The following is a 26,751-nucleotide window of genomic DNA, read 5'->3' on the forward strand; positions in this document are numbered from 1 at the left end:
AGATTGTAACAAAGCATGGGAGATGAACTCACCAAATGGTGAATAAAAAGTAACCCAAAAAAGTTCAAAATACTAACATAACCAGTAATATACAGAACTTTTATAGTGGATGTGATATAAATGAGCACTGCTATTGTAAGTTTGTTTCAGGTTCTTATTTTGGTTTTAAGGTTAAGTGGAAAAAACGCAATACACATTGAAGAATAAGATGAGATACCAAGCTGCATCTAAAAGCAGTTTAATTAAAAAAACAACTTTAGAACAACAAAAAATCAGTTATTTACAAATTACATCAGCTAATTTATCTGGCAAACCCTACAAGAGATCCTCATTCAGCTACATATAGCTGCATCTGCTTGGCCAAGGCAGTCTCTGTATGAAGCAATCAATCAGGCAATCAGTTTAATCAGATCAAATCAAACCAGGATCAAGCTGGCAGCTTGAGTCCTGGTGCTCAGTTCAGGCTGTGGTTATTAAACTAGAGTCCTGAGAGCAAATTAAAAAGGTCAGTTAACTAAGCATGTGTCATAGTTTTTATAGACAAGTCGTTTTTGCTAACATAGGATAGTTTGAGCCGGTACTTTCTGGAATCTTGTGACTGATAAGTGATATTAACTAAAATAGCATGTAGTTTCCTGGGCTGTCTGGAACATTAGAACAAAGCATCATATTTTGCCTTTCAGTACCTCTTTAGTTTCTCTATATTCTCAGTCCATTCTGATTTTACTCCCCCCACGACAACCCTCAGGAAATACTCACAACTATAATTGCCCCAACTATCACTAGGGTATAGGTCCTTAATGCACTCTCCATTGTCAAGAGCACTGCATTGATGTACCCCAGTAATATCTCTGGAACCCTCCTTAATCACTTGAACATGAACTATCAGGCAGGCTTTGTGCCAAATGAATGGCAGACTGCAATGGTTATTCCACTGTACAAGGACAGGCCATCCATGGGTCTGGGAAGTATTGCCTATAAATCTGACTAGATTAATACATAAAGCCATGGAAAGAATAAGCATGTATATATAAAATGATGGCATAGGAAAACTACAGACACTAGATCTACCTCAATTTAATTTTGTCAAGGGCAGGTCATTAATACCTCTCAACTGTCCAGATTTTCACAGAATGTCCAGATTTTTGCCTCAAAATTTTGGTCTGCACCTCATAAAATTTATTTATTTACTGGGAAAGTCCGACTGGGCCAGAAGCCCATTTTCAGTGGAGGCCCAGGGAGAAAAGCTCTACAGAAATACAAGCAATATACAACAATTAAATAGTATAACAGTATACATACAATAAGATGCAGACTACATATCTTCTATTTTTTCTTTTTTTTAGTAATTTGTGGTCTTCTGGCCAATCACTGGAATGATCTGCGGAATGAAATCACTAAATAATGACATACATTTGAGTTTCAAACTTCATATCCTTTACAAAATGAAATTTAACCCAGATCCTGTTATTCTAGCTACTTTTTAAGTTTATAAGAGCAATATTAAAAATCTGTCCCTATTTTTGGGTCTTTGTCTCCTCATTATGCCAGGTTTTGTCCAAATTTATTGGGCTAAGAGGTTGAGAGGTATGGTCATGCTTTCTCACCCTGATAGACACCTTTGAAAAGGTCAACAAAGAAATGGACGAGGGAAAGATGGTGCATACTGCCTACCTTGACCTGGCCAAAGCATTCAACACAATATCTTACTCAAGCATTGCAAGCACACCCACTAGGTTAGGTATTAACTCCTACATCACCTGCTGGATATTCAACTAACAGGATTTAAGAAGGTAGGTTAGAGTAATCTACCTACACAAAAGGGCCATTCACTAGTAAAGTGCCTCAGAACTCAAAGCTGGGGCCATTCCTGTTTGGCATCTAATTCTCTGAAGTCAATGCTAACATCAAAGGCATCTAGCTAACCAGGTTTGCAGATGATTGTAAATTCAGTACAGTCATTGATTCCCCCATGACAGAAATACTCTGCAAGAAGACCTGACATAGACTAATAACTGTTGCCAGAGTCATGGTCTTAAACTCAATATGCCAAGAAGTGCATACTAGTATCTTTCAGTAAGACAGCCACCCCCACAAATTACTACATTGATAATGCACCCCTTAGAGTAGATGCAGTATTCAGGGAATTGGGAATGCATGTAGGCAGCAATTTGACCTTTGACTATGATATATCTACAGTAATAAGGAAATCATTCTATACTGCGCAACTTACAAAGATGTCATTGTTTCAATGTACTCTGCCCTCATAAGACCAGTGACTGAGTATAATGCCCCCCTTCACCATGTACCCGACCAGGCATGTGCAACAACTGGAGCTTTCATGGAGGTTCCTAATAAAAAGAATACATGGTTTAGAAAACATGTCCTTTATGGACCATCTCAAAGCCTTGTCCTTTTATTCAGTCTCTTACAGGCAGATAAAAGACAACCTATGGCTGGCATACAAAGCATTGTCTGACCCAGTCTTAATGGACCTGTTGCACATTCATAAAACAAATAGCATCAGAAACACCCAGTTCAGGGACCTTAATCTCACCTGCAGTATAAGTAAGACTTACTGCAGGGACAAATATGTGTCTCAGAGGCTACCCCCTCTCTTGTTGGCTTCTCATCCATGTGAAGCAAAGGCCTTCCCTGTATTTATTCAAGTAAAACTTTGATCAGTGAATGGGGAATCATACATTTACCACAGGAATCGCACCCATATCACTATTAGAGAGAGGAAGCTTGTAAGTGCTTCAGTACTCATGACAAAGCTAATATACCCCTCACAACACCTAAGGGACCGATGTGTTTCTGATATTTCTGGGAAGCATGGCTAACCTTAAAAAGGCCCTTTAGAGCTATTAGCCAAGTATTTCCTATGAGAATATGAAATAACAGAAGACCTGGAAGAAGATACCTGAATGAAACAGCTACTGAGAGGCTCATTGAGAGAGAGAGAGAGAGACAGAGAGAGAGAAAGAGAGAAATAAACTGTAACCCAGCTAAACTGGACTGTTTTTGAAGGTACTGAGCTTGCTGTTAGCCTAAGATTTTTGTTTAAGAAAAATGTGCATTTGTTTAAAACTCTTTTATATCAGAATCTATGCTGCTAACACTGGTGTCTCTGCTGATTTTAATGTAATACAATATTGCAGAATATAGGCATTTTTGTCACACTTTTTATGTCAAAGTCTTAAGACAATGCCTAACACTGCCAACATAAAGGAGTCACTCATTTGATTATAAGTTTTCCCAAGAAGAGAGAGTGAATCCTGGGTGGTATGGTGGGAGTTTTGCTTCCTTTGATTTGTGCAACAGTGCTTGGGTCCTTTTACCAGAATGGCAACTGTGCAAACTATCACTGCTGTAGCTGAATGGAAGGTAACCACAACCAAATTGATGGTTATGCTAGGGATAGTTCCACTGCTAAAAGAGCTAGCCACAAGAAGACCTACAGGCACATCTTGTCACTTATGAATAATATGCTCACTAGGAGGGACAAGAGTAAACTGACTGGGCCAGGATAATTTTAGTCTAGCTGACTGGAGAACCATTTAAAGCCTTCTTGGACATTGAGAAATGTGAATATCAGGACTATGGTACAGTTAAAAAGACATTACTTGGCAGAGCTGGTGTTACCTCATATATGGAAGATCTAAAGTTTCATGAGTGGAGTTTTTTTTCATAACAAAACAGCAAGATCACAATCATATGTCTTAAAGGCTACAATAATTTATGGTTTGATCGTCAGGGTCAACATATTAAAGTAAAATGGTAGAAATGCTAGCCAATAAGAGTCTGTAGCTATTATTTTAAGAAAGTGGGTAAGGCAAACTGTCCCTAAGGATACTGAAAGCTTTATATTTTGGTAGAATGATTTGACTAGTGTAATGAGAGGAAGGAACAGCAGCTCAGCGGCATTATAAACCCACTCCTGTGAGAGTAAAATGACAAACCAAGTAAGGGAAGACTGTAGGCAACATGTATCTATAAGTAAAGAAAACAATAAATACCTACTTCAGAGGCAAATAAACCTAGAGAAGAGGTAGGGTAATGTTCATGCACCCTGAAATAGAGGAAAATACATACAAAGAGATAGAAAGGAGAAGAAGTCTACACAGTGAGACAAGACAATACAGAACAAAGACCTAACTGTATTCCTGCTGAGCCAAATACAGGAACTTTAAGCAAAAGCATGACTGTTCTAGTTCCATAGTTTCTGGTAAGCTGTGAAAATTCAAGAACCATCGTAACGCTGGCTCCAAGGTCATAGCGTAGATATTCAAACAAACCAAGTATCTAAAGATTACCAAGTTCATAAAGAAGGGGAACAAAGCAAACTGACAGTAAGGAATACTGGTATATGGTGCCTTTTTAAGGAGAAGAGGTAGAGAAATGACCCTGAGAGAGAAATCTCCAGAGTTGGCTGACATTCAGGTAAACTATTTAAAGTTAGACAAACTATTTTATCTGTTAAAAGCATTGTCGAGTATGCTCCTTGATCTGTTTAAAACTTTCATTTAGTGGCTACAGCTAGGAACTGTAACCCACCCACCCACCGTAGTGTTGTGTGTTCTTATACTTGGTGGCCTTGCAGTTGCCCGCCCATACTGTATATTTGATCTGTGACACTCCTCCCAGTCTAGTGTCATTAGTTCACTCAATCTAATAGAGAACATTTGTGAAGGCCAACCCACTCAGATTCTTAATGTTGAATTAACGTCTGTTCTAGCTTTCCCCATTTCCACTTTACTGGAAAAAAAAATTCTAAGCTTGCTTCCCCCCTTTCCTGTGGCAGGTCAGATACAGATTTGCTGTGTCCAGGACTGTTTGTGAGCTCCTAAGCCCCCCCCACTTAACTGGGGTTAAACTATTCCTGGCGCGATTAAGTCTGTTTTTCAAAATTTCCCTTGCAACTAGCCAGCTTTTTAGTTTTAGCACTTATCTGTTTCTTTGATCTCAGCACTTGTTCAGAACTCACTGTAAGCACTAAATAAGTTACAAATTACTACAGCACTCAACTTTTCTCACTTGTCTAGAGGAAAACAGTTTTTAGTACTTAATAAATAAGCACCTATTCAGGCATGTCTAAAGGTCAGCTCCCGGTGTTTTCTCCTGTGTACCTGATGAATCTGGGCATCTTGGGACAATGCAGCAATTGCCTCATGTACACAGACAACCCTCTCCTCCTACCACCCAACACTACGACCTGTGAGAGATGCACTTATATAGCCAAACTGGAAGCAAAGCTCTCTTTACCAAAGACTAGCCTAGACAGTCAAGAGGAGAAGGTAAACACTTGCACCGCACCACACTCATCACATAGTCCCTCAAAACCTACACCACCAAAACACACACAGAGAACCACAAAACACACACCTACATTTGCGGAGGCTCTCAGTACTGATCTGCCCAAACAACAGAGACCTCCAAAGCAGAAATGCAAGCAACCTCCACCCCCCAACACAACCCAAATGACACATAGCCCACATACTCAGTGTGCCACTCAACTACAGCCCATAAGGCATAACGTACCCAACACTCTAGTGATAGGTGACTCTATAGTCAGGCACACTGATGTTCCACTCACCAGGCTAAACAAGGAAAAAATTACTGTCAGCTGCCTGTCAGGTGCCAGGATCCACCACATAACACACGCACTCAGGTCACTCCACAACAAGTACATATATGACTCTGTCATTGTCTATGTTGGTGTGAATGACCTGAGACGTACCTCCCTGGACTACATGAAAAGAGACATGGAGGAGCTCTCTGATCTTGTAGCCCAGGCTGGTATGACCCTAGCCCTGAGTAGCATTGTGCCATCACCCAGAATGACACCACAGTACAAGGACAAAATTATTGACTTTAACAATTTGCTAAGCTTCTGGTGTCATTCTAAGGGAATCCAGTATCTGTCTGCCTGGGATGACATGATCGAGAGGCCACACTGCTTTGCCAGAGATGGCCTGCACCTGTCACCCTTGGGATTCCAGATACTGGCAAAGGCTCTTGCCACCCCTATAGTGCCTTTTTTTAGGCAAGGTTCAAATGACAAATTCACCACTGTAACAGGTACAAGCAAGCAAAATCTGAGGGTAATGCTACTCAATGCTAGAAGTCTAAACCTCAAAATGCACTCACTCGAGGCACTCCTTAAAATGGAGAACATTGACAACTGTGCAGTGACAGAGACCTGGTTCAAAGCTCCAGAGAGCACCCCTGCATTACCAGGCTATAATTCATACCACACCTTTCGCCACCAAACCCGGACCGAAACACTAAAGGTGGAGGCGTGTCCATATTCATTAAGGATATCCACACCTCCAAGCTAGTTGCTCAGCATAATGCATCCGAGATTATCCAAGTTCAACTAACTCTGGGCAAAACCGCAGTCCAGATTGTAGCTTGCTACAGACCCCCCACCATGCCCCAGGATTCCCACTCCTCTTTTCTTGATACACTGGAAAATATTAAGGTACAACCCAACACTCTAATAATGGGTGATTTCAACTACCCTACCATTAACTGGGAAAACTACTCATGTACCAACTCTTTTGCTCAACATTTTCTGGAAATCATCAATTCCAATGCTTTGGATCAACTTATCCACACCCCCACCAGAGGCAGCAATATCCTAGCACCCTAGACATCCAAATCCCGCTCCCACCCCCCATTAGTAAAACAACCGTAAAATATTTCTCCAAAGCCAACTTCACGCTTCTTAAGACAGAAGTGGCAAGCTTCATGACACCCATGCAAATGGACAATAGAGGTACGACTGCTGAATCCTACACAAATGCACTTTATAAGCACTTACACGAATGCATGGATCGTGCTATCCCTAACAGAACCAAGATGCTATCCTCCAAAAAAAAGGAAGCCAATCTGGTGGTCTTCTGCCATAAACAAACTCTACAACAGAAGAAAGAAACTGTTGCAAAAAAGAGTAAAATCCCACGATTGGAGGAATTCCCTGGTCAGCCTCAGTAAGATCCCTCATAAAATCCTCCAAAGCTAGTTATGAAAACAAAATTGCCACTGATTCTAAAGACAACCACAAAGCATTCTATAGCTATGTCAAAAATCTCAATGGCAACACTCAGATCTGCTCTGAGTTACAGCACAATGACACTAAATATACAGAACCAACTGATATTGCCAACATCCTGGCAGATAGGTTCAGTGCTAACTTTACCCCCCCTCACCCCTAAAGGGCCCATCTTTATACCAGAAGAATGCAAAGTTCCTGTAATCACAGCTGCACAGGTAAAAACTTCACTCTCCAAAGCCAAGAACACAGCATCCATGGGACCTGACAACATCCCAGGCTGCCTTCTACATGAACTACAGAATGAACTGGCACCCCACCTAAGTGCCATGTTCAATCATAGCCTCACCTCAGGCTTTCTGCCCATTGAATGGTGCACCGCATCAGTTATCCCACTCCACAAAGGGGGGCCACAACAGACCCCAGGAACTACCACCCCATTAGCCTGATGAGCCTTGTCTGCAAGGCCATGGAACGTATCATCATGGAACACATAAACAAAGACATTGGAGATCTCCAAACCCTGGACCCCATACAGTTTAGGTTTGGAAAAGGCAGATCATGTCTCCTAAACCTGATAGACTTCTTTGAAGTAGTCACCAAAGCCATAGATGAGGGTAAGGTGGTTCACACAGCCTATCTAGATCTCACCAAGGCATTCGACACCATCCCCCACTCTGGAAATATAATAAACTCACTAAATTAGGTACAAATGCCTATGTCACAAGATGGGTTGCCAACTGGCTTACTGAAAGAACCCACAGTGTGAAAGTAGCAGACTCCAAATCAGACTTCAGACCAGTGACAAGTGGAGTACCACAGGGTTCAGTCCTGGGTCCTCTCCTGTTTGGTATCTACTTCTCTGAAGTACAAGCTAACACAGAATGTCTTTGGCTAACTAAATTCGCAGATGACTGCAAACTAGGAACCATAATTGAAACTTCTAATGATGTGGACATCCTACAAAAGGGCCTCACTGAGACAGATGCCTGGTGTCAAAGACATGGTCTCAAGCTCAATGCCAAAAAGTGCATTGTCATCCCCTTTGATAAAAATTCTGTACCCATGAACTACCACATAGGTGATAGTCTACTTAACACTGAAAGTGTGATAAGAGACCTTGGGACACAGGTGGACAGTAGTCTCTCCTTTGATAATCACATCACCAAAGTGGTCAGGAAATCCTTCTACGTGGCACACCTCATCACAAAAGGTTTCTCACCCAGAAAAAAAGAGGTCATCGTTCCCCTCTACTCATCACTCATTACACCCATTATAGAGTACAACGCCCCTTTTGGTATGTACCTCACAAGATATCTACAACAACTGGAAAGGCCGCAAAAATACCTCACAAAGAGGATTACTGGCCTCAAACAGATGCCTTACGCAGACCGTCTCAAAAAACTCCAGCTTTACTCCATCGCATATCGCCTACTCGGAGGTGATCTCTGCCTAACATACAAAGCTATGTCGAACCCAGAGCTGTTGGACATGTTCCACTTAAAGAAATCCCAATCCCTCTGAGCTACATGCTCTAGGGACCTAAACCTTGTCACCACAATAAACAGAACATGTCGGAGGGATAGATTCCTGTCCCAGAGACTTCCCATACTCTGGAACAGACTACCTACCTATGTCAAACAGAGCTTCTCATTAGCAATCTTCATGAAAAATCTTGATGATTGGATGGGTAATAGGAAATTCACCCCGGGGATCACTTCTGTGGTTCTGCTTGACAGGGGCACAGGAAAATAATTTTCTTGGGTGGTCAAAGCCAGGGTACATTTTTGGCTAGGCTTGTATAGGCCCTAGGGCCAATAGCCTAGTACCTACCTATGAACCTATGAACCTAAGAATATGATTCTTTCATCAGAACAAGAGAAAATATAGCCAGAGATGTACAGAAACAATTAGAACAAGATGTTCGCACTTCTTACAGACACTGAGTTACAAAATCACATTGTATAGACTAAAATTAAACTGCAGAAAAGTTCACAACAGGGTTCTAAATAGGATTGCATGTTGTCACCAAAGATCAGAAACAACAGGTAGCTTGTGTAGGCAGGGAAATGTGTCCCTTAGAGCAGCAAGTCAGAATCAGAATTGCAGGATGGAGGCTCAGAAGATGGAGGGATCCAAAATTACCTGTATTATGCAGTAATAAAAAAGGGGAAATATAGATGAAGCAAGTGACAAAAGATGCAGTGTACAAATAATGTATTCAGCGGTTACCTATGATAAAGCAAGTCATTCAACAAAAACAGTCTGACAAGAAGAGTGTAAAAACATTAGACGGTTTATGAGTGCATTTGCTAACAAGAACAGGTTCACAAGAAGGATATAAAACTTAGATGGTGGTTATTTGTGCATTAGTCGTGTAGAGAAGTATATTTGGGTTCAAACAAGGAAGGGGTGAGGTTAAACATTACATACCTCCCAACTGTACAGATTTTCACAGAATGTCCAGATTTTGTCTCATATTTTTGGTCTGTTCCTCATAAAATTAGTGATTTTCTGGATTTTTATGATGAATTAGTGAGGAATGAATTCACTAAATAATGAGTCATTTGAGTTTCAAACTTCAGAAAAATGCATGGTAGCACAAGACGTTTTATTCTAGCAACTTTCTAAGTTTATGAAAGAGGTATTTAAAATTTGAGGGTTTCTCCCTCCATTGTTTTTGTCTTTGTCCAGATTTTTTGAGATAAGAGGTTGACAGCTATGAAACATTAATATGCCTGTACCAAATCTTAAACTGACGAGTGAGCAAGAATTATATGCAGTAAAGTAGACAAGTAAAATCCAAAATTATACTTTAGTCTGTATAACAAAACATCAGTCTAATGAGTAAGATAGAAGATAAAAAGAAAAATTGACAGGCAGCAGTCTGTCTTCCTAAACAGCATAGAATATTAAACTTACTTTCAAAACTTGATGGTGTAAGGGATAAATCTGTAAGCAAAGCTCTTTAGACAAAACATGTAGCAATACTAGTATGCTTATCCAAAAACTGCACATCATCCAGCGTTCAGAAGACAGAAATGCTGTGCAGTTTAAAAGACAGACATACCATGCAGTGTAAAACACCTGAGTACGTACTCAGCAGACATTACAGGTGACCTAGAAAGTTATGATGCTGAACCGATGCATGTTTTAACCAAATATGTAGATGAAAGAAAATTCTTATATTTCCCAAATAAATCGTTTCAAGGAGGCTGGTTAACCCCATCTTGTAAAAAGTAACTTTAAATGTAGAAAGGGTTAACTTAAAACATTACAGGATGCCAGAGTCACAAAGAAAAGTTATAGAGGAAGTAGCAAAGAAGTGTCTTCAAATAAGGATAGTGGAGGAGTCAAAAAGTGTGTGCAACTGCCCCATAATATCAGTCCCAAAACCTAACAGAACCATCTGTAACTTAAGTGAAGTGAGGAGAGTGAACACAATTTAAAACCTGGACAGTTGCCCAAGACCTAGGACTGAGGAAATGTTAGCAAGAATGCAGAAGGCAAGAGCAGCATTAAATGACTTACATCATAGCCGGCCTTAGGCATAGGCCAACTAGGCGGCCGCCTAGGATGCTGCTGTAGCAGGGGCACTTTGCCAGTATTTATATGGTGTAAGTAGACCAGGATGGGGGCAGTAGATGGTGTGGTAGGGGGTGTTGTGGAGCCCTTTTGCCTAGGGCACCAGTTGACCTAAGGTCGCTCCTGGCTTACATTAAATGTATGACACTGGCTTGGCTTGACCCACTAAAATGTGGAAGGCCAATCAAAAGCATACTGGCCATCCACTGGACGTGACACCAATGGTTTTAAGCTCTAGAGTGTCAATCATAACATTTTAGTGCATCTTGCCAACTTGTGAAATACAAGTGACCCAAAGATATATAAATATGAATGGAAATGATATATACAGAATGTTTATAATGAATGTGGTGTAAATGAACATGCTTGCTTTAAGTTGGAATGTTCATTAGCTTGGTTGAACAAGGTTATTTTAAAGCAGAAATAGATAATTTGATGCATTAGTAAAAGCATGAGTTCTTTATTGACACAATTAAAGCTTTATAAATGGAGGGTTCTGGAAGAGAGGTAGCATAAGTCAAGAAAAAACTTGAAGATACCAGGAGAAAGGTAGAGATCTTTCCTCTTACAGAAGTCCAGAAGAGAGAGAGAAATACAATGAGGGCATACTTATTACCTATGAATTACCTCAACATCGAACCCATGAGGGATCAAAAAAGAAAAAAACAGTTCCTTTTCTGATCTTTACACTAGCCCCCCCCCACCCCCATAACACTAGCCTCCGATTTGTCTAAATGGTGGTAATGTTACGGGAACCTTTTTTTTTTTTTTTTAAGTACAGTTTTTAAAGAACAGTGTAGTATAAGGTTAGGGTTGGGGCTTTGCCCCCTGCATCACCTCAGAAATGCATGTTTACCCTAACCTTGCACCCACCCCAACCCTAACCCCACACTGTACCTTAAAAAAAAATCTTCCCGTAATACTGTCACTACAGAAGACACACTCCAACATAGAGACATGCACCAACACATACTACAAACATAAAATCAAACCCTGAACCTAGCTCTAAAATACACACACACTCGCATGCAAACACACACCGCCACCTATACCCATATATGTGTGTGTGTGTGTGTGTGTGTGTGTGTGTGTGTGTTTTGTCTTTCGGCTTTTCCTGGTTAGGGGTCACCACAGTGGAACTCCGGTCCGCTAATGATTGGCAGTTCGTTTTTATAGTGTTGAGTTGCCAGCCCGACACCCAACCTTCAACGAAGGCACGCCCATTCAACGCATGTCTTTCAAACACCCACTCGACCGCGGGGAGGACATGCAGACTCCACACAGAAGGCACTCTCAACCCAAGCCAAGAATCGAACGGGAGAACCTCTTGCTGTGAGGCAACAACGCTACCGCTGCACCACCGCGGAAGTTATATATATATATATATATATATATATATATATATATATATATATATATATATATATATATATATATATATATATTTGTATAAATCTTATTCTGTTTATAGATTTCTTTTTCAGATAACTATTTTAAATGTCTAGTACATTCCTGATTCCCTTCATCAAACATCCATGTGAAACCCATGGGAAATCAGTAAAGCTGTGATGTCAGATTTGGTTTTAGCAATACAGTTTTCCAAAAGAAGGAACAGACAATGTCTTAGGCTTACTTTGTGGCAGCCTCTTGTTTAAGAAGACAGAATTCACTAAAGAGTTGAAGTCTACCCTTTCTGATTATAACTTTAAAGTAGCCATCTTAGCTTCCATTTCATAATGAAAAAGTGAGTTAGCATTTACAGGTATAAGCTAACTTCTAGCCATGTTCGTATATAAAATATTGTGGCACAAACATGCATCACTGAGTTTTGCTCAAATAAATTTAATGTATGTCTTTATTACCCTGTAAGATGGCAAGCATAACAAAATAAGGTTGCGATTTTACTTCTAAGTCTTGTCTTTATATTTGACTCCCTAACAAAATGTCGAGACTCAAAATGCCGAGTGCTGAAAAAAAAGACCAAAAACACAGGAGAAGAGTGAATCTCTAAAATTACTCTTCTCTAAACGTCTTTATTTATATGTCTATACAAACTCCAAAATTGCTATATCTTGGAGAAAAGGGAATATTCTGAAAAATGGCATCTCAGACACAGTATATGTAAGTCTGATCTTTTTGGTGTATTCAGCCTCCTTGCTTTGGGACTCACTCTAGCCAGCCCCAACATTTAAAATTGTTACCTTTATACCATTGTTTCTGTAAGATAAAGTACACGTCTTCCTGTTTGCACTGGACAAGGTGTTCATGAATATTTACTGTATACATTAGAACATGGCAGCAGTAGGAGTGACCTTTGCCATATAATAATTAGGGGCTTGCACTGTCCAGTCAAACTCAGTACATCTTCAAACGCTAACTGATTTGACTACACTGATGTCTAAGACAAACCCAGCACCACTTGGGCCAACTTAGACAATTTGAGTGGATAAGCATTTATTGAGGTACTACCCAAACATTTGTGAAACAGCCGCTAACAATTTCATAGAAGTAACTTAATTTTCTCTTACACATGCTTGGTGCTGTTGATAGTGCCATGTTGTTCCAGCATGGTGCTCAGTTGTTAAGATTCCTGCCCCCTAACTCATGAGTTCAATCCTGATTTCTTAATCCCTGTCTTTGTTCACCTTAGGTTTGCATCTGCTTTCTATGGGCACTCCAGCTTACTTTCATATCCTGAAAAAATACTGACTGATTGTTAACTCCAAATTGTTGATGCCTATGGCATTTATTCTTGCCTTTGTGGCTGAAAATGTTCTGTTTAGGATTAGTTTACCTATTAGATAAATAGTGGAAACAGACGTATTTACAGACACACAAATTTTAATCAATAAATAAGACTGAGCAATTTAAGGTGTGGGATTTCCAAACGGTAATGGCTGCACATTGTCATATAGCTGATTGCTCCACATACATGCCATATAGGTGTCTCTGGACCTGTTAACACACTGTTCATATTAATTTATGGTCTGAACAGGATTGGGTGTGCCCTGTGTAAGACTACTTTACCTAGTATAAAATTTGACACTATTCAGAAAAGTGTAGAAATGCAAAGTGTGATTTCTGAATACTCTGAAATAAATTAGAATATAAGACTATATACTGTAAACCTACATTAATATATTACGCAGGGGGATACATGGGCTTTGTCTGGATACAGTGGCACTCCCTACTCGGTGAAGTTTCACAACCTTACAGAGTGAGCATTACTCCTGCTGTGGTAGAAGTGGATCCATTCAGACTGTTACCGTACCTGTACACATTTGTGATATATTGATTCATCCACATCTTGACTACCATACTGAACAGTTACAAGTACAAATAGAGAGCTTCTCATAGATTTGGTAGCCCTCTCCTTCTGATTATCTTGTTACAGACTTCCAAATAATGAGAAGGACTCTCATGAGTTTTGAGTAGTTTCTGCCCACCTTTCCTGATTTGGGTCCATCATCTCTTCTGGTTCAATGCACCCCCCAAGACTTTGCCCTGTCATCAAGTAATCTTCACCCCCTCTTCACATATAATGACCCCCCCCAACTCTGATATTTAAAGCAGAAGGCATACACGGCACAGTTATCTTCAAGACAGTTGTAATCTGAAGAAAGAGACTGCAGTCTGAATGAGCATGAATAAAATTGTACTTTTGTTCATTAGTGAAACTCTCAACTCTGACTGAAATTATGTCTGCGGAAATGAGATGGGCAGGATGTTCAGCCTTACAGTTTGTTTTTAGTCAACATGTTAGGATATAACTGAAGCAAACTAATACACTCAAAGAACAGTGACATTTTAATTTCCTTTGTATCTATTTAGATCCCAGCATCCACTAGCAAAACTTCATGGATCTTCAATTCTGGAGAGACATCACTTGGAGTTTGGCAAGTTTCTATTGAATGACGAGGTGAGTAAGCTATCCCAGAAAAGTCTTCATCAAATAATAGTCTCTAATTCAAATTATAGTACAGTAGAAAATGTATTATTTACAGTGATTAGAATGATGCTACTCTTTAAAGTTTAACAAAATAACAGATTGTATAAAATGAGGTTTTACAGATGGCAATACGTTATGATGATTTATGAAAGAAAACATGCAGAGAGAAAATTTTAATATAAACCATAACTTGAGACATCCCACCCCCACCCCCAGTACGGAAACGTCTGTAACAAACTTCTCCAAAGCCAACTGCATGCTACTCAAGTCAGAAGTGACAAACTTCATGACACCCATGCAGACAGGAACTGAAAGTTCGACTGCTGAATCTTACACTAAGGCACTGTATGAGCACATCCATTAGTGCATGAATCATGCCATTCTAAATAGAACCAAGATGCTCTCCTCCAAAAAAAAGGAAGCCAATCTGGTGGTCCCCTGCCATAAACAAACTTTACAACAGAAGGAAGAAACTGTTGCAAAAAAGAGGAAAATCTCAGGATGCAAAAAACTCCCTTACCAGCCTCAGTAAGAAGCTGAGATCCTTGATAAAATCCTCAAAAGCTAGTTACGAAAATAAAATTGCCAAAGATTCCAAAGACAACCACAAGGCATTCTGTAGTTATGTCAAGAATCTAAATGGCAATGCTCAAATCTGCTCTGAGATACAACAGAATGGCATTAAATATACTGATCCCAAGGATATTGCCAATATCCTGGCAGATTGATTCAGTGCAAACTTCACCCCCTCTCACCCCCTAAAGGGCCCATCTCAATACCGAAAGATTGCCAAATTCAGGTAATAATGGCCACACAGGTAAAAAGCACACTCTTCAAAGCTAAGACTACAGCATCCATGGGACCAGATGACATACCAGTCTGTGTACTACATGAACTACAAAATGAACTGGCACCTCACCTAAGTGTCATGTTTAATCATAGCCTCACCTCAGGCTTCATGCCCACTGAGTGGCACACAGCTACAGTTATCCCACTCCATAAGGGGGGATCCAATTTGGAGTTGCCCCGTCAGTCTGATGAGCCTGATCTGCAAGGCCATGGAATGTATTATCATGGAACTTATAAACAAAGACATTGGCAACCTTCAAACACTGGACCCCACGTAGTTTGGGTTCATGAAGGGCCGATCTTGAATCCTGAACCTGATTGACTTCTTAGAATCAGTCTTCAGAGCCGTGGACAAGGGTAAGGTGGTCCACACAGCCTATCTGGACCTCCCAAAGGCCTTCAACACCATCCCCCACTCTGGAATCATAGATAAACATACTAAGCTGGCATTAATCCCTAAGTCATTCGATGGGTTGCCAACTGGCTTACTGACAGAACCCACACTGCAAAAGTAGCCGACTCCAAATCCAGATCCAGACAAGTGACAAGTGGACTTCCTTAGGGTTCCATCCTGGCACCGCTCTTGTTTGGCATCTACTTCTCTGAAGTACACTAAGGGACTCTGGCTAACAAAGTTCACAGATGACTGCAAACTGGGAGCCATTATTGAATCCCCAAATTATGTGGATATTCTACAAAAGGGCCTTACAGAAACAGATGCTTGGTGCCAGAGCCACGGGCTCAAGCTCAATGCCAAGAAATGTATAGTTATCCCCTTTGGGAAAAAACATGTACCTGTGAATTACCACATAGGTGGCAGTACACTAAACACCGAAAGTGTGATAAGAGACTTAGGGACACAGGTGGACAGTGGTCTCACCTTCGATAACCACATCGCCACAACAGTCAGGAAATCCTTCTATGTGGCACACCTCATCACTAAGGGCTTTTTATCCAGAAAAAAGGAGGTCATTGTCCCACTGTACTCATCCCTCATTAGACCCATTATAGAGTACAACGCCCCATTTGGTATGTACCTCTCAAGACATCTGCAACAACTGGAAAGGCCACAAAAATACCTCACTAAAAGAATCACAGGCCTAAAGCAGATGCCCTATGCTGACCGTCTAAAAAAAACTCCACCTATACTCTGTCGCATATCGTCTACTCAGAGGCGATCTCTGCTTAACAAACAAGGCCATGTCAAACCCAGAGCTATTAGACATGCTACACTTAAAGAAATCCCAATCCCTCAGAGACACACGCTCCAGGGATCTAAACCTTGTCATCACAATGAACAAAACATTCTGGAGGGATAGGTTCTTGACCCAGAGACTCCCCAGACTCTGGAATAGACTGCCCATACATGTCAAGCAGAGTGCCTCTTTGGCCCTCTTCAAAAGAAACCTTAATGATTGGATGGGAGATAGGAAATTCACCCCAGGGATCACGTCATTCACCCTGCTAGACAGGGGGCCAGGGAAGTAAATACAGTGAGAAGAAATAGCCAGGGAATTGTTATGGCTAAGCTTGTATAGGCCCTAGGGGCAATAGCTTAGTACCAGCCTATGAACCTATACTGGCTAGCAATGACAAGCAGCTTAAAAAAAGACCAGAGCTTGAACAGTGTTTAGGATGCTGGAAGAGTTAGGGAGGGGGAGACAGCAGGTTACACCAGCTGGACCATCCAAGGGAGAGGGATTGATTCTTAATGGTCAACCAGGACCTCCTGTAAAAGAGACTTGCACCTACTAAAGGGTGTAAACCATAGAACTTGCGGTTGGATACCTCAAACAAGCAGCATGAATGAGGGACCATATACACATCAGGGGAGAGTAGCAGAAGGCACCTACAGTGACATGGGCACCCACATCTGCTAGCAAGCAAGGAAGTGGGGTTAGGGATACTTAATTGCTAAAAAAACAAATAGGTGGAAAGTAAACACTGTAGTAAAGCACTCCAAATCAAATTCACCTCAAAGCAGAACATAGCCAACTCCAGAAAGGAAGCTCACAACAACCAGGTTAACAAGAGGACCAAATGTCATTTTATTTTATTTATTTAAGCTCAACAATTGTCAAACAGCTTTTCAACTAGTCACAAGCCAGACTTCTTCAGAATAAAATAATAATAAATAATTGCTCACATTCAAGATTATATGACCTGCATGGAACATAGGTACCATGTAGGTCCTGGCCTTGGGGACAGACTTGTAAAGCACCAGAGGGTCTCAATATGGGCAACTGCAGACTAACCCAGGCTAGTGTACAAAGGTGCTAGTCTTCACTCATTAAAAGAAGGGGGCATACAGTTCACTCATAGATGTTTTGATGATAACCAGTCAAGATGTCAGCAGATCTGTTATGGAGGAACAAATTAAATAAAATCAAGTTGAAGGAGTTTTAATGGTTGGTAGGCACAGGGGCAAAAAGATAAAAAAGAGTTTCAATAGCATTTCACACTTTACCTCACATCTGAATTAAATGGCTGCAATTGGAGTTTTGAGTGTGGTTATGTAAGTTTTAAAAATTATGTTTAAACATTAGCACAAAGCTTGGAGGCAGACTGCATACAACAGCAGTGGAAGCCACACTGTTGCAGAAAATATACTTGGATCCATGCTGCCAAATGGGGAAAAATGAAATAAAAACTGTAGAAACAGCCTTGTTGAAAGCAAGACATACTGAAATATGAAAACCTTTATTTCTGAGGCCACACATTCACTGTGTATGTGGCTATGCCATCTACACTATCCACTTAATATAATAATTTCTGAGGTCACTACACCTTTTGGCATAGGGATTGCATCCCTCACTGTGACCGTCTGTGAGGCATATCATTTTCTAAGTGGTGCTGATGTTTCAGTGAAAGTGCAAGCACTGAATGGCATGTTGCTTGGAATTAGTGAGTCTGCAGTGAAAGCGGGAACATCAGCCTGTATTTGGGCAAAATGGCATGCTCACAAGGCAACTTACAGTAGTTATAATTGCATCAATATTATAATAAGATCTGTCCTTTTTTCTGTCTGTCAACATTACTTTTGGTGAAGTCATCTACTTAAACTATATTTCCAGACTATGAAATAAACTTCCTCCCATTATCACATAACTCAACAACTTTAAAACTTCCAGTTACATCTAACCTTGTACCACCAAGCCTGTTGGACACATCAGTGCACTTATCAGCCTGGCTAGTCCTATCCCAGTCCAATACGTGGATTTATCTTCCTAATATTTTTCTATTAATACTGTTCTGATCCTAAGACATCATCCTACTGTAATGTTTTGTATTTACCGTGAGTCTTATTATTGAAAAAGCATGTTTAATCTGTAAATGTCATAGCTTGTAATGTCACATATTTGTATGTATATTTGCTTTGTGCCTTTTTCTTTCCTGTTGTCTACTGTATATTGTCAGCATATTTTTTATATATTTGTAAATTATTATAGTTTCAAGTCACCAAATACAAAACAATAAATAAATAAAGCTGAATCTTCACAGTCCTTTAAAGCTAAAAGAAAAAAATAGAATTGTAAGATAAACTATATTATACAATAAAAGCTCATTACTATTCTAAAACATGCACGCTAATTGAACAATCCAGTCAGAGTGCCTGTTATAATCCTGAATACATCAACAGAAAAAAGTCCTGACATGCATCCTCTTCAGAGTTATAAACATCCTTTTTTCCTTCATACGTTTATTACAGTTATTCAATAAAAACAAGACAAGTCTGTTTATTAAGAAAATACATGCAAAGGCAAAACATCTCATCATCTTTTAAAGTGAATGAGATTAACATTTAGAAACTGTGCCTGATTCTGACCAGCTCCCATATTTTTTCTTTGTTCAAAGTCACATAACAAAGCTGAAGCACTCATCCTTGACTAAACAAAGCCATTTAATATTCAACAATGTGCACAATGACTGGATAGACCAGTCAGTGGGCTCAGTGAAAAATCGAGTGTTCCCTGCCAGAAGGGCTTCTAGTAATTCAATTCATACCAGTAAATACATTTAGAAAAAAAGCTTAGAACATCCCCACAAACGGCTCCAAGGTGTACCTCAAAAATGTATATGTCTACTACATCTGCACTATTTAATGACTTCATTCCTCAAAAATTTGCCAGAAAATCACAAGGAGCACAGAAAAAAAAATGTGAGGCAAACATCTGCATCTTTTGCAAAAATGTAGACAAAAAAAATACATGGATGCCCCAGACTACCAGAAGTAGGCAGAAGGGCACTAAAGTCCTTTTATCCAATGATATCATTTAGAAATGGTAAACTCAGGCTTTACCCTCGTGATCAAACCACACCAACGGTGGGAAAATCCTGCATTACCCACAACCAGTCATGGTTTGTTTCTAAACTATAAACGTGCCAAGGTGAAAATGAGCTTAACAATCTATATTAAACTCTTATGAGCCTCTGACAGAGTAATGCTTTAGAAATATATGTAAAATCTTGTCAAAGAAAGAATAAAACTTAACTTTTATTATAAACATAAAAGTGTCTGCAGCCTTCAAAGAGACAAAGCCATTAAGGTGTAGCAGCTCCTAATGTAGCAGTTTAAAATTAATTCAAGATTAGTCTACTCCAAACTTTAAAATTACAGTACCATAATAAAAAAGAAAATAAAAATTCACAAAAAATACATTCCATTTGATTTTCATATTTCACCAAGCAGCTGGTATGTTTGATGTTTCAGTATAAAATAACTTTCTTATTGCAGTAACCACAATTTAAGATCATATGTAAGCAGAAGGGGATGTTGCAATATAACCCCCTTCCACAACAGTACCACTGTGCGGAAACAGTATATTTGCTAGTTAGTGGTCAGATTTTTTTTTTCTCACGAATTGCAAAAGCAGACTGTTTGCCTTCCTTTTGGGATTGGTGTAGTTTCACCATATTTTTAATGTGGGTAAGCATGTTGACAATGTGCTTGCATGGATATAATGTGTATCAATGTTTCTGCATTTCAGTGTTGGTTACTACACACATATATACATACATACACAGAGGTGTAGCTATGGTGCAGCAAAGGGGCAGCTACCCTGGGTGCAAAGTGTAAGCGGGCACTATCTGCAGATATAGGTCCTCAGTGCATTTCTGACATTGAATATTGGTATTGCACTTGCAGTCATGACTAAAGCACTGTAATGCTCCTTGTCTTCAAGTGCATTAGTCAAAAATGAATACTAATCTGCAACAACTGGAAAGGCCACAGAAATTCCTCACTAAAAGAATCACAGGCCTAAAGCAGATGCCCTACGCTGACCGCCTAAAAAAACTCCAGCTATACTCTGTCGCATATCGTCTACTCAGAGGCAATCTTTGCTTAACATACAAGGCCATGTCAAACCCAGAGCTGTTCGACATGCTACACTTAAAGAAATCCCAATCCCTCAGAGCCACACGCTCCAGGGAGCTAAACCTTCTCATCACAATAAACAAAACATGCTGGAGGGATAGGTTCCTGAACTAGAGACTTCACAGACTCTGGAATAGATTACTCATACATGTCAAGCAGAGTGCCTCTTTGGTCCTCTTCAAAAGGAACCTTGACGATTGGATGGGAGAAAGGAAATTCACCCTGGGGATCACGTCAGTTGCCCTGCTAGACAGGGGTCCAGGGAAGTAAATAGTGTGGGAAGAAATAGCCAGGGAATTGTTATGGCTAGGCTTGTATAGGCCCTAGGGCTGATAGCCTAGTACCAACCTATGAACCTATGAACCTATGGTATTGCATTTGCAGTTAGAACTGGAGTGCTGCAGTGTTCTGTGTTTAGCATATACTGTAGCAGGTGCTTGCTACAAAGTTTGCTACAGGTTAAAACATGACAAGAGATTTTTTTAACTAATCATTGATTCATATTTATATACTAGGCTAACAGCCACAAGGGCTTTTATAAGCCTAGCCATGCAAGTCAACCCAACTGTGTGCCAATGTATCATGGGCATTTATTAGGAGGGGGTATGTTAGGAAGTTTCTAGAGATTATGTGTCTGGGGGTATGTTAGTTTTGGCATTACTGTCTGCCCCTGGCTACCAGAGATGTGGAGGGTCAGACCCAGGGTGAATTTCCAATTTACCAACCATTGGTCAAGGTTACGCTTAAATAGGAAAAGGGATAGACTTTGCTTCACGTGGATAGGGAGCATCTTCCAGAGCATGGGGATCCTCTGAGGCACATATCTGTCTCATCAACATCTTATTTAAATCCTTGGATCTAGTGGTTCTGATGCTGTTTGTTTTGTGGATGTGCAAAAGGTCTGTCAGAGCTGGATCTGTGGATGCCTTGCATGCCAGGCATAGATCTCCTGCTAGTAATCTGTAGGAGACAGAGAACAAAGAGAGGGCTTTAAGGTGATCTGTACAGGACAATGTGTTTATACCCAGGATTCTCCTGGTAAGGATCCTTTCTGGGCATTCCAACTGTTTCATATTTCTGGTCAGGTACATGCCAAGAGGGGAATTATACTCAATGATGGTCTGATAAGGGCCAAATAAAGTGACACTATGACTTCCTTAGACCTGGATGCCATACGCTTACTTATAAGTTTGGTGACATAGAATGATTTTCTTACTACCTTGGCCACATGCTAGTTAAAGGCCAGATTACAGTCAATATACATTCCTATGTCACTGACTAACAGGTCAACTCTTAGGGATGTCTTATCCATTGAATAATTAGCTTAGCTGACAGTTTTCCCAAAAGGTACTATAATGCAATTCTTGTCATTGTGTTTTAGTCCACACTTTGACACCAGTTATTTCTGTATTAAACTTTATTTTAAGATGTTTGTGTCATGGAGGTAATCTATGATGGCTCCCAGTTTGCAGTCATCTATGAACTTGGTCAGACAAAGGCCATTGACATCAGCCTTTACTTCTGAGAAACAGATGCCAAATAGGAGTGGTCCCAGTACATAGCCCTGAGATACCTGATAGTAACTGGTCTCATTATGGAGGTGATATCATAAATCCTAGTTCCTGTCTATGAGCCAGATGGCAATTCATTGAGTTATGTAGGGGTTTATGCCCAGTTCAGTGAGTTTGTCAACTATACATGAGTGGAGTATTGTATCAAATGCCTTAGCCAGGTCCATGTAGACTGTATGCACCATTTCCCCCTCATCTATTGCCTTGGTTACCTTCTCAAAGATGTCCTCCAGGTTTGTAGGCATAACCTTCCCTTGACAAAGCCAAACTGGGTTGGGTCCAGTGTATGAAAGTTGCTTATGTCTTTGTTTATTATTTCCATTATAATTTGTTCCATGGCTATGCATATTAGACTCTTCAGACTAATGGATCTATAGTTTCTGGGATCAGTTGATGGTCCACCCTTGTAAAGGGAATAACCACTGCAGTCCTCTATTCTCATGATACAAAGCACATTCTGAGGGTATTGTTGGAAAACATACCTCTCGAGTGTACAGAGTTTTGCAAAAAATCCAGATTTTTGCCTCATATGTTTGGTCCATTTTTCATAAAATTGTGGTTTTCTGGCAAATCATTGGTGAATTATTAAAGACTGAATTCAGAAAACAATGACAGACATTTGAGTTTCAGAATTAATACTATTTTTGGACCATTGTTCTCCCATTATATATAGCTTTGTCCAGATTTCCTGCTATAAAAGATTGATTGGCATGTTGGAATATGACTCAAGTGGTCTGATAGGTCATATTTCAGGGTATTTAAGAGGCCTACCAGGATTTTGTCTGGGCCCATTGAGGCTTTGTTTTTGGCCTTAATGCTGCCAGGACTTGCTCCCCTTTAATAGTTTGTGGGTTTATGCTAGTAGGTATTTCATGGCTAGTATTTGGTTGTGCGAGATCCCACTAGAGTGGGGTTGGGGAATTTGTCCTTTCCCCATTGTTGTGGGACTTCGGGGTTGGTATATGTAAATAACAAGAGGTATGGGGCACAGACCCACACAATGGGAGGCAAAGCCCCACACAATGGGGGAAGTGCCCCTGCAAAAACTTATTTTATTTAGACATTTTTTAAAGTTTTGATTTCTGTTTGGAATCTGTTTTCATTCAAATAGATTCTGTTTGATGATTACAACACACACACACACACACACACACACACACACACACACACACACACACACACACACACAAAATCACACCTCTTGATGCATGTCACATGACACCTGCAAATCTGCTACTATTTTCCTCTAGACTGTGACCTGTGAAATGCACCTGGCTTCTGAGAGTGCTGGCTATGACAAGTCTCCCAAGTGGTATATAAAAATAAAAGTCACACATCTTGATATATTTCATACACAGAGACTGGGAGCATCTTATGAGGATCCCTGGTACAAGGTGAATTGCCTGGCACTGTCTTCTCAATGTGTTGAGTGCTGGCACAGGCATAGGCATCACCTGTACAGATGAACAGTGTAGATCTACACTTATCTGAATAGGCGTCACCATGATACTCTTCGCCAAAGGAAAGAAGAGGTTAGGCAAACTACTCAAGAATTCTATAGTAAGTACTCGTGACATTGTATTGTAATTTATTTTTAACTGCCCAGCAATATGCATGACATTTAATTTATGAATATTTATTTATTTATTTATTTATTTATTTATTTACATTTGTTTACCAGGAGTCCACTGGGCCAGAATGATCCCATTTTCAGTGGAAGCCTGGGGAGAAAAGCTCCAATAAACATGTCAGTACAGAACTGACTTACATACAGAAATAGAATTAACAAAAGATGGACACAAATGAAATAATTAAGAAGTTTACACAGACAGAAATAACATAGACAAGCACTTGAGTAAGAATCAGAAGCAATGTACAATGACTAGATAGTATGCTGCAAATTCCAACTGTCTATCGAAAACAATGAGCTGTATACAGTGGGCTCTATTTGTGTGGATAAAACAGAAAAGAATGAAATAAAAAGAAATAATAGACAGAGTTGAGTGTCAGACGTTGAAATTAAAACAGTCATAGATGTGTGTGAGAAGTGGTATGGGAAAGATCAGGTTATGTGAGGTCAGTTTAGAGCATGGGCATTGGCTTGGAGGAGATAGATGTAGGTGAAGGCCTTTTTGAAGGAGTTAAAATCCTTAGTGGATCTGAGAGGTGATGGGAACGAGTTCCAAAGTTTGGCAATGCAGAAGGAGTAAAGCATTTAGTCAGCAGAGAGCTTAGGTTTTTGAACAAGCAGTAAAGTCTGATTTTCAGATCTAAGGGGTCTAGTTGGATGGTATAGTGTTAGAATGTAGCAGAGAGATGGGCAGTCAAAAGGTTTATAGTTTATTTTGTGAGCTGTAGTTAGTTGTTACTAGGTAAGGTACTGTGGTAGTTCAAGCCATCTGAGTGTGGGTAGTGAGGAACAGTGATGGGAGGAGTATGAAGCATTGGTTGCAAATTTAGCGATTTTTATTGTAGCAGGTCTCCATTTTAGTTTTTAGGGAGGATTGTATGTTGGTGAGGAGTGGGACACCATATAACAGAGATGGTAGTAAGAAAGCAGAAGCAAGAGTTTGCTTAGTGGAAGGGTTTAGGAAGTGTTTATGTCTATAGAAGGTGCCAAGTTTTTGGTAGGTCTTTTTGACGTTATTGTGAACATGGTCAAAGGTTAAGTTTTCATCTAAGGTAACAGCTAGTAATTTTGTGTGTGGAACTTCTTCTACGACAGTTTTGTTTAGTGAATAGATGGTAAAGTCAGGTTTGTTTATTGGGGTGGTTTTCCTAGGGGTGAAGAGAAGACATTTAGTTTTGTTGGGATTGAGTACAATATGGTTGTTAGTCATCCATATTTCTGTGGATGAGAAGGCTTGCTGGGTAAGTGATAGTAATCTGAGTATGGTATTGGCGGTGCAAATTATTGTTGGGTCATCCGCGTACTGAATAACAGAGTTGTTTTTAACACAGGAATGGAAGTCATTAATAAAAATGCTGAAGAGTAGAGGCCCTGGTATGGAACCTTGAGGAACCCCTGTAGGAGTATGTAGAAATGGTGAGAAGGAGTTTTGCCATTTAGTGGATTGTTGTCTAATGAACAGATAGTAAACCAGAGTAGAGTTGGGGGGGGGGGGGGCATATGCAGTGTGGAAAGCTTTGAGAGAAGAAGGAAGTGAGAGGTGGTATCAAAAGCCTTAAATAGGTTGAGGAAAGGGGAGGAAACTAGCTTACCTTCATTACAAGCTTGGTTAACTATATCTAGAACTGATAAGAGTGCAGTGGTGGTACTGTGGGATGGGTGATAGCCATGTTGAGAAGGTGATAGTAGTTAGTTATTCAGTATGTAGTGGAGCTGGGAGTGAATACATTTTCCTAGGATTTTTGAGATAGGGAAGAGTATAGCAATAGGACCAAAGTTGGAGGTATCTATGCAACTGCCACCTTTATGTAGGGGAGAATATATGCTTTTTTCCAGATGAGTATATAGGATTCCTATATTGATCTATTTAAGAGTATATTAATGGGGTAGGTGATAGTTCTATCTGACATCTGAAGATACTGTGGGGGAAGGTTATCAGGGGCACAGCTACCTTATGATGGTAGTAGGTATACAGAAAAGAGAAAAAGTAGATGAGGGAGAGTTTGCTGGAGGGTTGTGAGAAGGGCAGTGGTTAGAATGAAGAGGTGGGGGGAAGTAGGAGGCAGTGAGTTTGGCTATGGTTTCTGTGAAGTACAAGTTAAATCTTCTTCTTCTTTTGGCTGCTCCCCTTAGGGGTCGCCACAGTGGATCAACTGTTTCCATTCCTTCCTGTCCTCTGCACCTTGCTCTGTCACACCAGCCACCTCCATGTCTTCTCTCACCACATCCATAAACCTTATCTTAGGCTTTCTTCATTCCTGTTACCTGGCAGCTTCATCCTTAGCATCTTTTTCCCAATATACTCTGCATCCCTCCTCAGCACATGTCCAAACCAACGTAATCTTGCCTCTCTGGCTTTGTCTCCAAACCTTCCAACCTGGGCTGACCCTCTAATATACTTATTCCTAATCCTGTCCATCCTCGTCACACCCAGTGCAAATCTTAACATCTTCAACACTGCCACGTCAAGCTCTGACTCCTGCCTTTTTGTCAATGCCACTGTCTCCAACCCATATAACATAGCTGGTCTCACTACCCTCTTGTAGACCTTCCCTTTCACTCTTACTGGTACTCGTCTGTCACAAATCACTCCTGACACTCTTCTCCACCCACTCTATCCTGCCTGTACTCTCTTCTTCACCTCTCTTCCACACTCACCATTACTCTGAACTGTTGATCCCAAATACTTAAATTCATCCACCTTCTCCACCTCTACTCCCTGCATCCTCACCA

The 26,751-nt window shown here is 40.3% G+C and overlaps 1 protein-coding gene across 1 annotated transcript in view; it reads left to right on the forward strand.

Moving 5' to 3' along the window:
• Nucleotides 1–26,751, forward strand: part of LOC122792803 (rod cGMP-specific 3',5'-cyclic phosphodiesterase subunit beta-like) — an 897,069-nt gene that overhangs the window by 608,312 nt on the left and 262,006 nt on the right. Inside the window, exon 16 of the mRNA XM_044060372.1 lies at nucleotides 14,474–14,561. Coding sequence (XP_043916307.1) covers nucleotides 14,474–14,561 — 88 coding nt within the window. The remainder of the gene's footprint in view (nucleotides 1–14,473; nucleotides 14,562–26,751) is intronic.

This window comes from Protopterus annectens, chromosome 2.part0 (assembly GCF_019279795.1).
Source record: "Protopterus annectens isolate FY-2018-M chromosome 2.part0, PAN1.0, whole genome shotgun sequence".
NCBI classification, from domain to species: Eukaryota; Metazoa; Chordata; order Ceratodontiformes; family Protopteridae; genus Protopterus; species Protopterus annectens.